Source organism: Centrocercus urophasianus, unplaced genomic scaffold (genome assembly GCF_019232065.1).
Source record: "Centrocercus urophasianus isolate 14NV4802_14NV808 unplaced genomic scaffold, USGS_Curo_1.0 seq_13, whole genome shotgun sequence".
Lineage (NCBI taxonomy): Eukaryota > Metazoa > Chordata > Aves > Galliformes > Phasianidae > Centrocercus > Centrocercus urophasianus.
The window spans coordinates 43,471,051-43,484,155 of NW_024884475.1; the positions used below are offsets into that span (position 1 = coordinate 43,471,051).

Consider the following 13,105-nt stretch of genomic DNA (forward strand, 5'->3'; position numbering starts at 1 on the left):
TTCTGTCAGGAATACTATAGTGTGGTAGGAGTTCCCCTGCAAACACCTCTTGCCACCATTTTCAATTCTTCTTCTTTTCCCACAGGGGTGATGAGATGCCCCATGTCAGCACAGGCAGAGAGGCAAACCCAAGATGAGCCTGCCTAGAAAAATGGGAAACAAGTGTGATCCACCCGCTACCTGGCTGATCCAGCAGCCTTCCCAAACTCTGTTTTCAGAGATGAGCTTTAACCACAGCCTTTGTCTGCAGGAAATGTTTCTCTTTGTTATATTTCCACTTTAAACTCCCTTGGGAGTGCACAGCAAAGCCACTCCTGCTTTTGGTGACTTAAGCCAAGTCCCCCAGCCTTCACACCCCTTGGAAGCCCATTCAGGAAAACTGGCCAAGGGAGAAGTCTGGATTGCAAGCAGGAACAAAATGTGTCTGAAGTTTGACTTGTAAGTGCATAAGGAGCAACACACCAACAAATAAAACCAACTAAAAACCCTACACACATAAAGCCCATCTGCAATTATACTGTTTTCATTGTAGGCAAGTCCAGTGTCTCTAACACAATGTTTACCTCTTCTGTGAACAACAAAAAGTTACTGAAATACTACAGGTGATATGTAGTGGAAGCACTAAACATTTAAAAAGAGCAGACTCTTCTGGGTCATCTTTAGAGCACACAGGCATTCACTTATTAATTCAGCACCTGGCTTCCATCAGACCCCATTGCAGCCCATGAAACACCAGGCCCAGCACAGTGCTCCCCTGTGCCATGTTCTCTGGTGTGGGCACAGTCCTCTCTGCTGCCAGGCAGCATCAGCCAAGTCTCTCATGATTTCTCCCAAATCCAGCTTTGCCATCAGCTGCTTTCCAGGCTGGAAGCAACGTCCACCTGCTCGTTGTAAATGCTGGTCAGTTTGGGTTTTCCAATGTCCAGTTTTAAATCCAGAAAAAACAGTCATTCCTTCTCACCCTACCAAGTAACTCCCATCGGCAGCAAAGAAAACAATGCAAAAAAGATTCGAAAAGTGCAGCCCAGCAACTCAGGAACCAGCAACGTTGAAGACTATGCCCAGACAGGTCTGTTTCCTTCAGCTCCTCCCCTATAGGACAGGCAGAGCAGTGCCTATCTCAGAGGGGCATTGTGAGGACCTGCTGCCAAACATCTTGAACAGCAGGTGTGAGATGGAACTGCTGAGAAAGAGTCTCTGACAGCACAAACTGAACAACTTGTGCTACCTGGCACTGCTGTTCAGAAGGATCCAGTCCTCCTCGAGCAGGCAGCTATTTTTGTTTGGCCCTTAATGAGGCAACCACCCTCAGAGCCCTTTGGCAATACGACAATGATTGCACGTGGAAAACAAACTTATCAAAAAAAGTGTAAATGAGGTCATGTCTAACCGCAGGACTGCACCTGCCCCCCTCCCCCTGGCCAAAGGACAGGCTACACCTGATCTGTCTGGTACTCAGAGGCTTCTGACAAGCTTTCAGAAAAGCTCAGAAAGTTTTCCTGGTACTCAGAACAAACTATCTCAAATCTGTAGTGCCTGAACTCCACAGCAAATGTGCCAAAGTAGCACAGGAAACACATCACCAGGCCCCACTGGATCCTGGCAGCATACATGTGGATGCCTTGCGCCATCAGGATGAAATCTGGAAAAGGAAGGTCAAGGAAAACATTCTGGGAATGCTTGTGGGAATAGAGACACTGTCCAAGAGGGGAAAAAGCCAATAGGTCAGGCAATAAAATATTGACAATCAGAATCAGCAGGATGATGATCAACCTGGCTACCATCATAAAGAGCGAGTGTGGTGCCAGAGGTGGAAGGGACATCAGGTATCTAACAAGATGGGAACTGCCTATGGAATGCAGCAGCTGTTCTATGCTGGTCAGGGCTTCTGGTTCCAATTCCCACTGATAAACATTTACAGACCTTAAGACAGAAGTGTGGAGAAGACTTGCTTAAATATCAAACCAGCCACTGACAGAGCCAGCAAGCTGTGAGGGCTCCCACTATACACTCCTACCTTCTCTGCACACCCCCTCTAATCTTACTGCTCTCCTGTCTCTCAGAATTTCCTCTGCACTCCAGAAACACACGATCATACAACCTCATTGGTAAACAAACAGTTGTTTCAAGAGTGGGCTGTTACCCAAAATAACTTATTAGCTTATTCCCAGCCATTTCTTCCTGTCCTCTAACTTACCCCAGCACTAACATAGACACAACTAAGCAGTGACTGAACCCAGCTCCCCCAGTGAGACCAAAAGGGCTGAGGGATGAACATGAAGCCCCATGTACACCTGGTTGGGGTGTCTGCAGACTCCACAACCAAAATCCCATTTGTAACACATGTAGTCTTACCAGAAGTCAATAGAGCCAGCAGCTCCTCTCCTCAATGCCACAGCCACTGTTAGAGCGGATGACTGGCTGTAGAACCCTGGAGCACGCATACAATCTTTAGACACCTGATCACCACCCCTATCCCTCTATGCTCTCAACACGTTTTTAATCTTAGTCTTTGGCATGATTACAAATGCTAACCTGCTGGTAGCCATTAAATCAAACAGACGTTGTTCTGTTCTTACTGTAGCCACTTTGGAAATCACTAAGAAGAAGTTTTACAAACATTTATGAGGGAAGTAAGGGTATAGCCCATGTAGCCCATGAGAAAAGTAGTGCACTCCTGTAAAACAGAGGTAGTAAAACGAACTGATCACAGATTTGTGCCTTGACAACAATCTGAGCAGTGCTCCTAAATGCTCTGAGCTCCAAGGATGGCTGTAAGAGCCAATCTTCCCTGCTGCAGAGTAGCCACTGACAGGACCTGGTGTGCCACAGCGCACAACAAAAGGATACAGAGCACCACGCAGAGAGTGATGCCAGCCGATAAGGCGACTCGTGGAATTCCAGCTTTCCGTCCCTCATTCTTCAGGTTGATCTTGAGAGTGAGAGCAGACTGGATCCAGCATGCCAAGGTCCCAAAGCCAAAGGTCAGCGATGTGCCCACATTGTGGATCTCCTCATCGTTAGAAAGCTAAGAAGAGAGAAAAGAGTGATTGTCTGAATATCACAGGAGTCATCTGCTAGCTACCCCGGAGAGCTGAGAGGGCAGGTTAGAAGAGAGCAAGAACCACTGGGGTGTGAGACAGAGATGCTGTATCATTTCTCCTGGTGGAGTGTAAGGTCTAAGATAACCAAGATAAGTTGGCAACTGTCACAGCCAAGCAGATCCTCTGTCCAAAACCAAACACAGCGGAAAATGCAGCCTCCTGGAGACTGTCTCCACAGCTCCCTGACAAGACCTACTGATGCAAAGTTCAGGAAGAAATACTTCTCTGGCTTGACACAATGGTCAGGGCAGGCAAGGACAACCTGCCAAGTGCCTTTTCAGCTCCCTGCAATGACAGCAAACTGCAGCCTTCAGCTGCACAGAGCAGTGCCATCAGGTAGTGGGCTGCCAGAACCCAGCACCTCCACTGAGCTAGCAGAGATAAGCTTCTGTTTTGGCAAGCTTCTACCACAAACTGCTGACTGCTTGTTCCCTCTTCCACCTCTCTTAAGCACCGATGTCTAAGGCAACATAAGCTCATCCCCATTGGAGTGCAAGTGCTTTTCCATCTCTTGGCTGCCATTTCTCATAGGGCTCAGTGACTGTGCAGTGCTGCAAAGGAACAGGACAGACACATTCTGCAAGCAAAAGTTTGCAATGAATGTAAATACGTTCCAGGATGTAAATACATTCACTAAGGGCAAGGCTTAGGCTAAACATTTTCTCCTTTCCCTCCTCTTTTAAATAATAAACCTTTTCTAAATAATAAATCATCAGTGCATAATTCCTCCTTGCAGCCTTGATTCCTGTTCCATGATTTAACCAATTCCCAAACAATGCACAATGTGCAAAATAGCAGAGTAGTCACCCTGCTTCCACTGATCCCTTCCCTCTCTGTTTTTTTTATGGTTGTTCTTTTCATGGGTTTTGGGTTTGTTTTGTTTTTTTTTTGGTTTTTGGTTTTGTTGGAAAAGAGCAGGTTCAAATTATGGTAGAAGCAAAAACAGTATTGAGCTTGTTTTCCCAAGGCAACCTGCACTGCATGGGACTTACAGCCTTCATGGTGACTCTAAAATACCAATACCCAATCTGTAATTTTCTAGAAATGTGATTTAATGCCATACTCAGCTCAGTCATTAGGCAGGGAAAAGCATGGGCTATAGTCTCATTACCATATGCTTTCACAGCTTGGCACAAGATCTAAGCAAAGATACAGCTAACTAACAAGGAGTGGATTATTAGTTCAAAATTTATAACCATGAAAAGATTCACAGCATCCACTTTACAAGAACAAGCATTTGCTCTGAGGGGGAGAAAAAAGGAAGATGTCCAAACTGCTTTCTACTACCTAGTCCCTGTCATAGAAACATTCTTCTTGCACCTATACATGGTACAAGGGCCTTGTAATTCTTAGTTGAGAAGCTCTCATGAAAAAGTAAACCTACAGGTTTTTGGCCTGGGCCATGGAGTTAGCAAGACCTCCAAAACAGTTAAATTAGCTCACAGAAAAAAAGAAAGACTGTAAAGGACACAAAGTTTCCACAATTGCTCTACAACTCAAACAGCTACTAATCCTTCAGAAAATAAGTCCTTTTTCTGTATTAGCAGGAAAACCATCTCCCCTCCTGCAAAAGCAGCTGAGAAGCCTTTTTCTGCTCCTGGCAGCTGAGGCCCTTTACTTGCGTCCCAGTAAGAGACAGAACAACAGAGAAAGCAATGGGATAGGGAAACCAAAGCAGCCTGCTTGCTCTCACGGCTTGATTTTCACTGCAGACCTGACAGACACAGACTTGTGATCACAGTGAATGCACAACCCCACAGAGTAAGGCTGTGGAGCTGACAGCTTGACTGCTTGTCAAGCAATTGCAGAACAGATGGAGAATTGCAGGGACCTCATCCAGGCACCCATCACACCAGGGAGAGAGGCAGCATTTCTCTGCTGCATCCCTCTCATGGGAGTCAGAGGACAAGCAGGAGATAAGTTTAACCAACAAATGTTTTAAGCAAAGGACACTAAAATGTCTGCTAAATGTGTATGGGCAGCTGTGCATCTGCTAACACAGATGCAGATATAAACTTCCAGCTCAGTCCATTTACCCAGGACCATCTGCGCCAAACCCCAGGGCTCAGGAGATTCAGAAGGCTCCCTGCTCTGGCTCTCAGCAGGTCAAGCATGCATGAAATATATGAACAATTACCACCGTCCTTCATCTCCGCATGTTCTGGAGCCACAATAAGCAGCAGGCAGAGTTGGCACAGTGGGTATGAGGAGGATTGGGGCACAACCAGACATATGTAGTTCAAAGACCTGGGCTGACCTGCTTAAAAAGCAGGAGCCTTATGACACACTCACAGCAACGTGAGCCTGGCGTGCAGTACCTGGAAGTTGCCGAGTAAGGTCATCCCAAAGGAGGCCAGGCACAACGCCACCAGGCCGCTGACATTCAGCCAAGGGTTCAGCACCTTTGGTTTCAGCTGAATGAAGCGCAGAACAGCAACAACAAGTGCTAAGAAAGAAAGAAAGAAAGAGCACAAAGTAGGTCATTAGGTAAAATGTGCTGCAGAAGTTACCTGGCTGGGCTCACAGCTGTTTTCCATCCTCCGCTAACTGCTAGGGGCAGTTACTCTCTGACTAATGGGGCTCACCTGTACTTTTCTACTGTTATTTCTACAGCATATGAGCCTTACAAAAGAGAGATATCGGTCCCTGTGAAACCACGTGACCTTTTCTTAAAACGACAACAAGATTGACAAAGGGGAATTAAAAAGTCACCTTCCTGCTTTATATGCCATTTTGATTTTCCACAAATGCTAATGTTTCTGGCTTTAGTGATTTCTGCTGGTTCTTGTCTAGTGGCAAAGTCAACACAGGCACAAGCTCAAGGCAGCCAAGAAGCACCCCAATGCAGTAGAGCAATCCTACCTACTGTGGCCAGCCTGGCCTCATCCATAAAGCAGAGACAGCATAAAAACAAATCTGCAGTCTGGAGTTTCCCTGGTTTCACTTCTTCTAGCAACAGGGAGAAGCAGTGATGAAAACAGACAGTAGAGCTGGGTTTCAAAAAGCTCTTGCCCTCCTTCACAGCACCTGCTCCCACGCTCAGGTGACTCTGTCCTCATGTCTACTCAGATCACAGCACCAAGACAGTCCCTGCCCTTCCATACAGCCCACAAGCTGGAAGCAGAGTTGTTTATAATAACAGAGACCCTGGCTTGATAAGCAAGGTCTGACCTTTTAACAGTGCCACACGAAAACAAACTTAAAGGATGCCAACACTCCCCCCAGAAGCGATACTTGAAAACAAGGAAGTTCAAGTCAGGGTTCACAATGAAACTCATCACACTGGATTTTGCACTACCAAGCTGCATTTTTGTTAGGGCAGGTTGAGATTGTCAAGGGATCTTACTTGTACACACACTGGTACGGATTCACCTCAAAGCTCAACTCAACCCAATTTCTCAGACTGAGAAAGGAAATATCCTGTCTTTTGCTGATAGCAGCAGCAGAAAGAGCCAAACTGGCAGCACCAAAAAGCATTCCACAAAGGATAAGATCAGCGCAAGAACTACTAAATAAGAGCAAGCACAAGTTAAAATAATCATTTGTCCATTTCAGTTTGGGATAATTTGTTTAAAATAAGTAAAGGTGTCGGTAGCAAACACTCTAAAAGCCTAATGCAGGTATTTTTTCCAAGCATTTGTACTTTTCAGATATTCCTTCTATTTAACATGGAGTGTTTTACCTTTAACACCTGCTGCTGGAAGAAGCCAGTGAGCTCTCACAGCTTCAATAATGGAATCTGGGAAGGGGTGGGGGTGCAGGGCAACTTCTGCATAATAAGTTGTTGCAGTTGTAAGATTATGGCATGGAGATATTCAAATTCGTAGCACAGAACAGAAACCCACCACGCAATGAAGAACAATCACACAGCTTCAAGGCTAATGAAGCTCAAACGTATCCAGCCTCATTCTGCCTTTCTACAAATGAAGCCAAAACAATCCTGGCTTAATCATCAGCAATCACAGCGTAACGGATTTCACATCAGCAGATCTAAGAACGACGCATATTGGATATTACTTATGTTTCAATGACTTCTTACAATAGATTACGAGAGAGAAAGAAAGAATTCTCCTTGTGGTTCCTACCTAGAAACGCTGCCATGTTCATGACTTGGCTAAACACGCAGCTCGCAGGAGGAGCATCACCTGCAATACTTGGAAAACAAAGCGTACCACTGTAACTCCAGGATGGCAAAAGATGTGTGAACAACAGCTATTCATCAGAACCATAAGAGGGAAAAAAAAATAAAAATCACTCACCTTATATAAGGTGGCCTTTTGGAACCAGGTTTTCTACAAGGCACAAGCGCACAGAAATTAAGATTCAAGAACTTCTTTTCCATTTTATCAATTATTTTAACAAAACAACTAATTAAAGCAAAGCCCACAGACCCCTCTTACCTCTCCGGTACATTTAGTGCAATAATTTTGTTATCTTCCACTGCTATAAAGTATCTGTGAGGGGAAAAAAAAAAAAGACACAAACAGCCTCAAACCTCATTCTGGCTTCTATTCCAAATATCACTCAAACTGTTAAGTACCTTAAAGGCCACTGACACAAGGTCAGGCAAAATCAGAACCTAAGGAGGCAGCCAGTGCTCAAGCAGGCAGCTTTGTTTCCCAGCCCATTGCCTGCCTTTCTGTTACATCTGCTCTGCATGACCATGTGGAGAAGCAGATTACCAAAGCGGACTAAAAATAATCACCCAAGGAAACAATTTCATCTTGAATCTGGATCACTTGATTCACCTGGTTCACTCTGCTTCCTCCACAAAAGCTGTTTTAGCAGCAATAGGTTCAGATAAACAGCTTAAGCTATTCCTGCTGCTGAAAAACATCTTCAGATCCATGGCCAAAGTCACATCCTACAATACAGCACTTCTCGGGCTGAGCAGAGCTGCTGATGGCACACTTCTCACTCCCAAATTCATGCTGCAGTTGTCTGCCTGCATGCCTGGGGGGAGCCCCCTTGGGTAAAAGCACACCTTGTGTGTCTTTTGTTAAAAAGGGCTGCTGAGAAAAGCGAGGCATCAGCATTATGCTGCTGGCAGGCTGTATGGGGCTGTATGCTCCATGTTTGGGCTCTTCATCCCAAAGCAGAGCCTGAGCACTTCTCCAAGAGCTCTGCTGAGTCATTTACAGAAAAGGTGATGGCGGGAAATTTCTGCAACTTGGCCTCCTGTTTTTTTAGGCAGTTCCCAGTAATGTGTGCTATGAGGAAGAAAAGGTCAGAAACTTGGCTGGGGAGCACAGAAACTCAGGGAAATGCACATGCTCCTCCACGGACTGGCCCCTGACCCTCTCAAGTGCCTTTCCAGCCCCACAGAAACTCAAGCATCCCCCACAGATTCACCCTCCGAAGTGCAGCAGTTAACTTACACTATCCATAATCCAGCTGACGTAAATAGGGTAAACACAAGGGGTAAAAACATCCACACGCTACATTTCTTCCCGTCCATAGCTGCTAGAAACAAAGAGTAAAGTAGAAAGTAAAAGTAAGAAGAGGGCACAGGCAATCAGACCTCTTACCAAACCCGTGCTGGAAGCAGAAGAGCATCCCCACAGCAGGGACCAAGACCAACCTCACAACAGGCAGCCCAGTAGCACTGCCAGCATTACCCACCACTATAGCTGGTGTGAGGGGCTAAGCTGCAAAATGCAGGCAGCTGCTGCGCTGCACAAGAACAGAGAGTCTGCAGCAGGGAAACTCTTTTCAGTCATGCACGTGGCGGGGGGGTGGAGATTCATGATCCTTGAGGTCCCTTCCAACCCTGGCCATTCTGTGATTCTGTGATTCCTAGAGAACAGCACCTCGAGAACAGGGGTAGTTCTCAAAGCACTCTCCTGACGCAGTTTGTACAAGGTCATTCCACGAGACCCACAGCTCTCTCTCCTTGCTCCTTTCCAGAGGCATGTGGCAGCACAGCCTCCCTCCCGTGATCATTACCCATTCCACACACATCATATCGGCACAGTCCGCAGAGCAAAGGGAGACGGATGCACATGTTCTCTCCTCACCCCCACAAAGCGCACGACCAGCTCCCATCCTAGCTACGGCAATCAGCTAAAAATGGTGTTTGCATGCTCCCAAAGGGGAGCCAAGCTCAACTGCTGTCAGAATGAGGTGTGACAAACAGGACCAGCTCTTGATGCTGTGCAATGCTGCATGGGCCTTAAGGATGCTGTGCACATCCTCTCCTGAGGAAGTATTTGTCCTACAGGCAAGATCCCACTGGACAAGGCTGTGAGACGCTGGGACCATTCCTGCAATACATGCAATTCAGAAGTGCCACGATGCTGCCAGGCATCAAACACAGAACACCTTGTATACCCTGTGAGCCCTCTGACAATGGATCAAATACCTCCTCATACTCCGTTGTCCTGCACAAACATTCCTTCAGGCATTGATCATCAGCACAGCCAAGAGATGCAAACAGAAAGCGAACAACAGGAGGCTCTCCGCTCCAGCACCCACTTTGATTTCCCAAGGGCAGCAGCCCTACATCAGCTGTGCCGCCCTCCTGCATGCTGCACATTGCTGGAGGGGCACAACACAGCACCATTTGATGTGAGGCCAGAGGGCTCATCACACCCTGAGCCATGCCATGCTTACATAAAACCATAAGGCTCAAGCGAGGCTGAATCACAAACCGTAAAAGAAGGATAAGCTAGAAAATAAGATCTCTTCCCTGGCCTGGGAGCAGAGGAAACTGCATGCAGGGAGCACGAAGCCACGCAAGCATTAAATACTTCAGTGTAGCGAGCAATCAGCTCCTGCGTGTAGATGGATCTTCAGCATGGTGCAGCAGAACAGAAGAAATTGTTGCTGTGGGTGGAGCACATTCCCCCACCCATCTCATCTCTATTCCGCTTCCTGCACAAAAGACTCCGGCTCCCCATGGCCCCTGCTGCTCCAGCTGCAGCTGTTCTATGAGCAGTGCCCTCGCCTTTTTCTCCCGCAGCCCATAAATATGCAGTGGCATCCCATAACTGCAGCTGAGCTCCTTGTTCCCATCCGGCTGGAGGGGAGCAAGCAGGTAGATGTCACCTCCTGTTAAAGCCCACGTTTCCTCTGCGAGGTAACTGCTGCTAGTGCAGCTCTCCTGCTTTCTACTGGACTAAGCAAAGCCAGCACAATTCTTTCAGCTCAAAGACTGTTGCTTACCCTCCCCCTCAGGAAGGTACAAAGAATGCACGGACATGACTACAGCAGATACTGGAAATAACACTTGTCTTCATTACCGTCTTACCACAGCTCCTCTGCCTTCCAATGCACCTCTCTGCCAAGAAATCACAACCTTCCTAACCTACTTCAGTGTTGTCTGATGGGAGGAAAGGCAGGTGGAACAGGGCTTGTCTCCCAAGGCAGAGCCAAGGGCAGTACATGGGGATGGGGGCAGCAGTCCATGGCTGGGAAGGACATCACTGCTGTTGCAGCTCCTTACATGGGCACTGTGCTGAGGTAGGAGTGCACGTACCCCTGGTGCCCCCTCCAAGGTAGGGCATGGAGGCAATGGCTGGACCAGACACTTTCTAGTGTTGTTCAATGGCACGTCATATGCATGCCTGAGGATGTTCAGCAATCTCTATGTGGACTGAGAATAGTTTAAAATCAAGATTTGCTTGGGTACGTAACACTTGCACCCTGCTGCACTGGCTGGTTGCAGAACTAAATTACGTGGCACCTCACCTCTTACCAAAGGTTAGCACATGCCAACCCTGCACTGCTGTTCAACTGAGACCATTCTCAGCCTTTGCAGTAACTTGCTCGGGTCTTGGGATCATGTCTTCAAGTGGGGAGGCCACCAGCACCACCATCAGCGGCCAGGGATGAGAGAATAAGGAACGCAGTCAGCACCCTCCCCTGAGCCAAAATAAAATGTTAAGTGGGAAAAATAACCTAAATTCCCCTCGGGGAATGTAGAAACCATTTCTTGGAGAATTAACTGCTCTGTGGGGAAGACGCTGAGCCAACCTTCCCCTCTGCAGCTCTGCTCTGTGCTGCTGCCACCAGCGATGCCAAATCTGAGCTGTCAATTCCAGATGACGGCACCAGCCATCTCAGCAGTCCCATGCTTTCCCAAATAAATACACTAACTTCGAGAGGCTTTTTGGAATTGCATGCACCTGTTTTGTCATCTCCTTTTAATTTCTAAGGTTTGCAGCAAAGGGAAAGCTTTAGGCAACCAATAGTCCTGCAGTGACACGGGCTCCCAGGGCTGACAAAAAGGTGTTTTCAGTGGGGCAGCTAACCCAGCCAGAGGCAGCCCGCTGTCCCCAAAGCACACACCACACTTTTCCAGTCCCTCCTGACACAAGGCCTCAGGCTGGCATCACAGGAACCTTGCTATTTCAGGACAGGGTGCAGAGCAGCAAAGGCTGCTGCTGCAGAAGACACAGAATGTCCTGGGTTGAAAAGGACCACAATAATCATTTAGTTTCAACCCCTCTGCCATGGGCAGGGTCACCAACCACTACACCAGGCTGCCCAGAGCCACATCCAGCCTGGGGATCCTAGGGATTTCCCTCAGCATAGGCTTTCTCTGCTGTCTCCATCCCAGTTCTCATGCCTAAACCTGCTCACATGATCAGCCATTCGCTTTGTTCTTGCTGTCACTGCCCCATGGTACTCCCCCATGCAATTAAGCTCCTGTTCCTCTAATGTAGGCAATTCAATAACAGCGGGCAGCTCACCAAACCTATCCCGCCACGAGTTCATTTAATGTAAGCATCTTAATTTCATCTGCCAAGAACGTCACAGGCTCTTCCTGGTGTTGATTTTGCCAAGAGACGCTAATGCAAGGAAGGACAACACTGCCATGCTAATGGAGTTGCAAATATTTCTAAAGATGAGGACATGCAGAAGCATCTCAAGGGCCCATTCGCAAGCTGCATGACACGCCAGAGCAGCATTCCTTCAGGAGGCATTTCACAACAGCCGGCCACTGAGTCATTTCAGAGAATAGCCACAGAGCTAAGAGTGCTGGGAGAAGGAGGAAACTGCTCCAACTCTACAGCAAGGCATAAAGAGAGGACGTTAGGCAGCAGCTGAGGGGAGCAACACAAACCGAGGCTGTATTTTGGTGTCTCTGTTGGCTTTAAATGGAGGGCCCGCTACAGCTTTCTGTTGCTTTTCACAAGTGAGAATAACTGCAGCCTCTCGACGCCTGATCACCGTGAGTGGAGGGACACACAGAGGCACCTGACGCAACGCACCACCCACAAGCTACCAATGCCAGCACAACAAAGCAGAGCCCTTTTGGATTCATCTCAAGGTCCTGAGCGCGCAGTGACAGAGATAAGGCACGCCAGGAATTGGTCAATAAAGATCAAAACGGCGGCACTACGCGAACCCGCCATCCATCAGCAGGGCGGGATTCTCCAGCACCCAGCCGCAGGCCGTGCAGCACCCAAATGCCATGCTCCTAAGAGAGGAATGGGAAAAGGTACGGCCGCCTCCAGGCGACACGTGGGGACGGGTAGGGGACGCTCCAGCAACCCCGCAGCAGCTGCCTTCGACCAACGACTCTCCCTGCCTCACAGCCGGGGGAGAACGACCAACCCAACGGCAACACACCGCCAACCCCGGGGCTGCGCACAACCCGGACGCTCCAAACGGCCGTGCCCTGCCCGCGGCCGGCACACGGTACTCACGGGCCACGCGGGGACGGCGCTGAGAGGCCGCGCTATAGCCGGAGGCGACGCCTGGGAGCAGTCCTGGGCCGGGCCCGCCTTTTTGGCATCGGGGTCTCGCGTCGCAGCGGGCTGCTGGAAGGAGACAAACGTGTGCAACTGGCCGCGCCGCGAGGCTGCAGGCGCCGGCCGGACGCTCCGAGAGCCGCCGGTGCTCCGCAGGAGGAGCGCAGCCACGCACGGCTCAGCCCCGCTCGGCCCCGAGGCGCGGCGCGCGCCGCCAACGGCCACCCGCGGCCGCCGGGCGGGCGGCTCCTACCTGAGGGCGGCGGCTGCTCCTCAACCTCCGCTCCCGGCGGCGACGGCGGC

At 48.8% G+C, this 13,105-nt stretch overlaps 1 protein-coding gene across 4 annotated transcripts; it reads right to left on the bottom strand.

The window, feature by feature from the left end:
• Positions 1–944: 944 nt before the first annotated feature.
• Positions 945–13,105, bottom strand: TMEM150C (transmembrane protein 150C). 4 transcript variants are annotated; one of them, XM_042811598.1, is made up of 8 exons: positions 13,056–13,105; positions 8,483–8,564; positions 7,505–7,558; positions 7,364–7,396; positions 7,190–7,257; positions 5,423–5,550; positions 2,851–3,028; positions 945–1,642 (listed from the first exon to the last, which is right to left on the bottom strand). In XM_042811598.1, exons 2-8 carry the CDS (start codon positions 8,560–8,562, stop codon positions 1,434–1,436), a joined length of 750 nt encoding a protein of 249 aa, XP_042667532.1. In that variant the 5' UTR covers positions 8,563–8,564; positions 13,056–13,105; the 3' UTR covers positions 945–1,433. The 4 variants fall into 4 exon arrangements, with proteins under 4 accessions (XP_042667532.1, XP_042667533.1, XP_042667530.1 ...); XM_042811599.1 differs by having other exon boundaries at positions 8,483–8,567; positions 13,056–13,072; XM_042811596.1 differs by lacking the exon at positions 13,056–13,105 and adding an exon at positions 12,758–12,865.

What these genes read in the sequence shown, in the direction of transcription:
- TMEM150C (XM_042811598.1), bottom strand. Translation starts at nt 8,562, where the DNA reads ATGGACGGGAAGAAATGTAGCGTGTGGATGTTTTTACCCCTTGTGTTT. An exon ending in TCAGCTGGATTATGGATAGT is followed by an intron (nt 7,559 to 8,482) that starts GTAAGTTAACTG and finishes TTCCCCTCACAG; the next exon opens with ATACTTTATAGCAGTGGAAG. An exon ending in AAAAGGCCACCTTATATAAG is followed by an intron (nt 7,258 to 7,363) that starts GTGAGTGATTTT and finishes TTGTTTTCCAAG; the next exon opens with TATTGCAGGTGATGCTCCTC.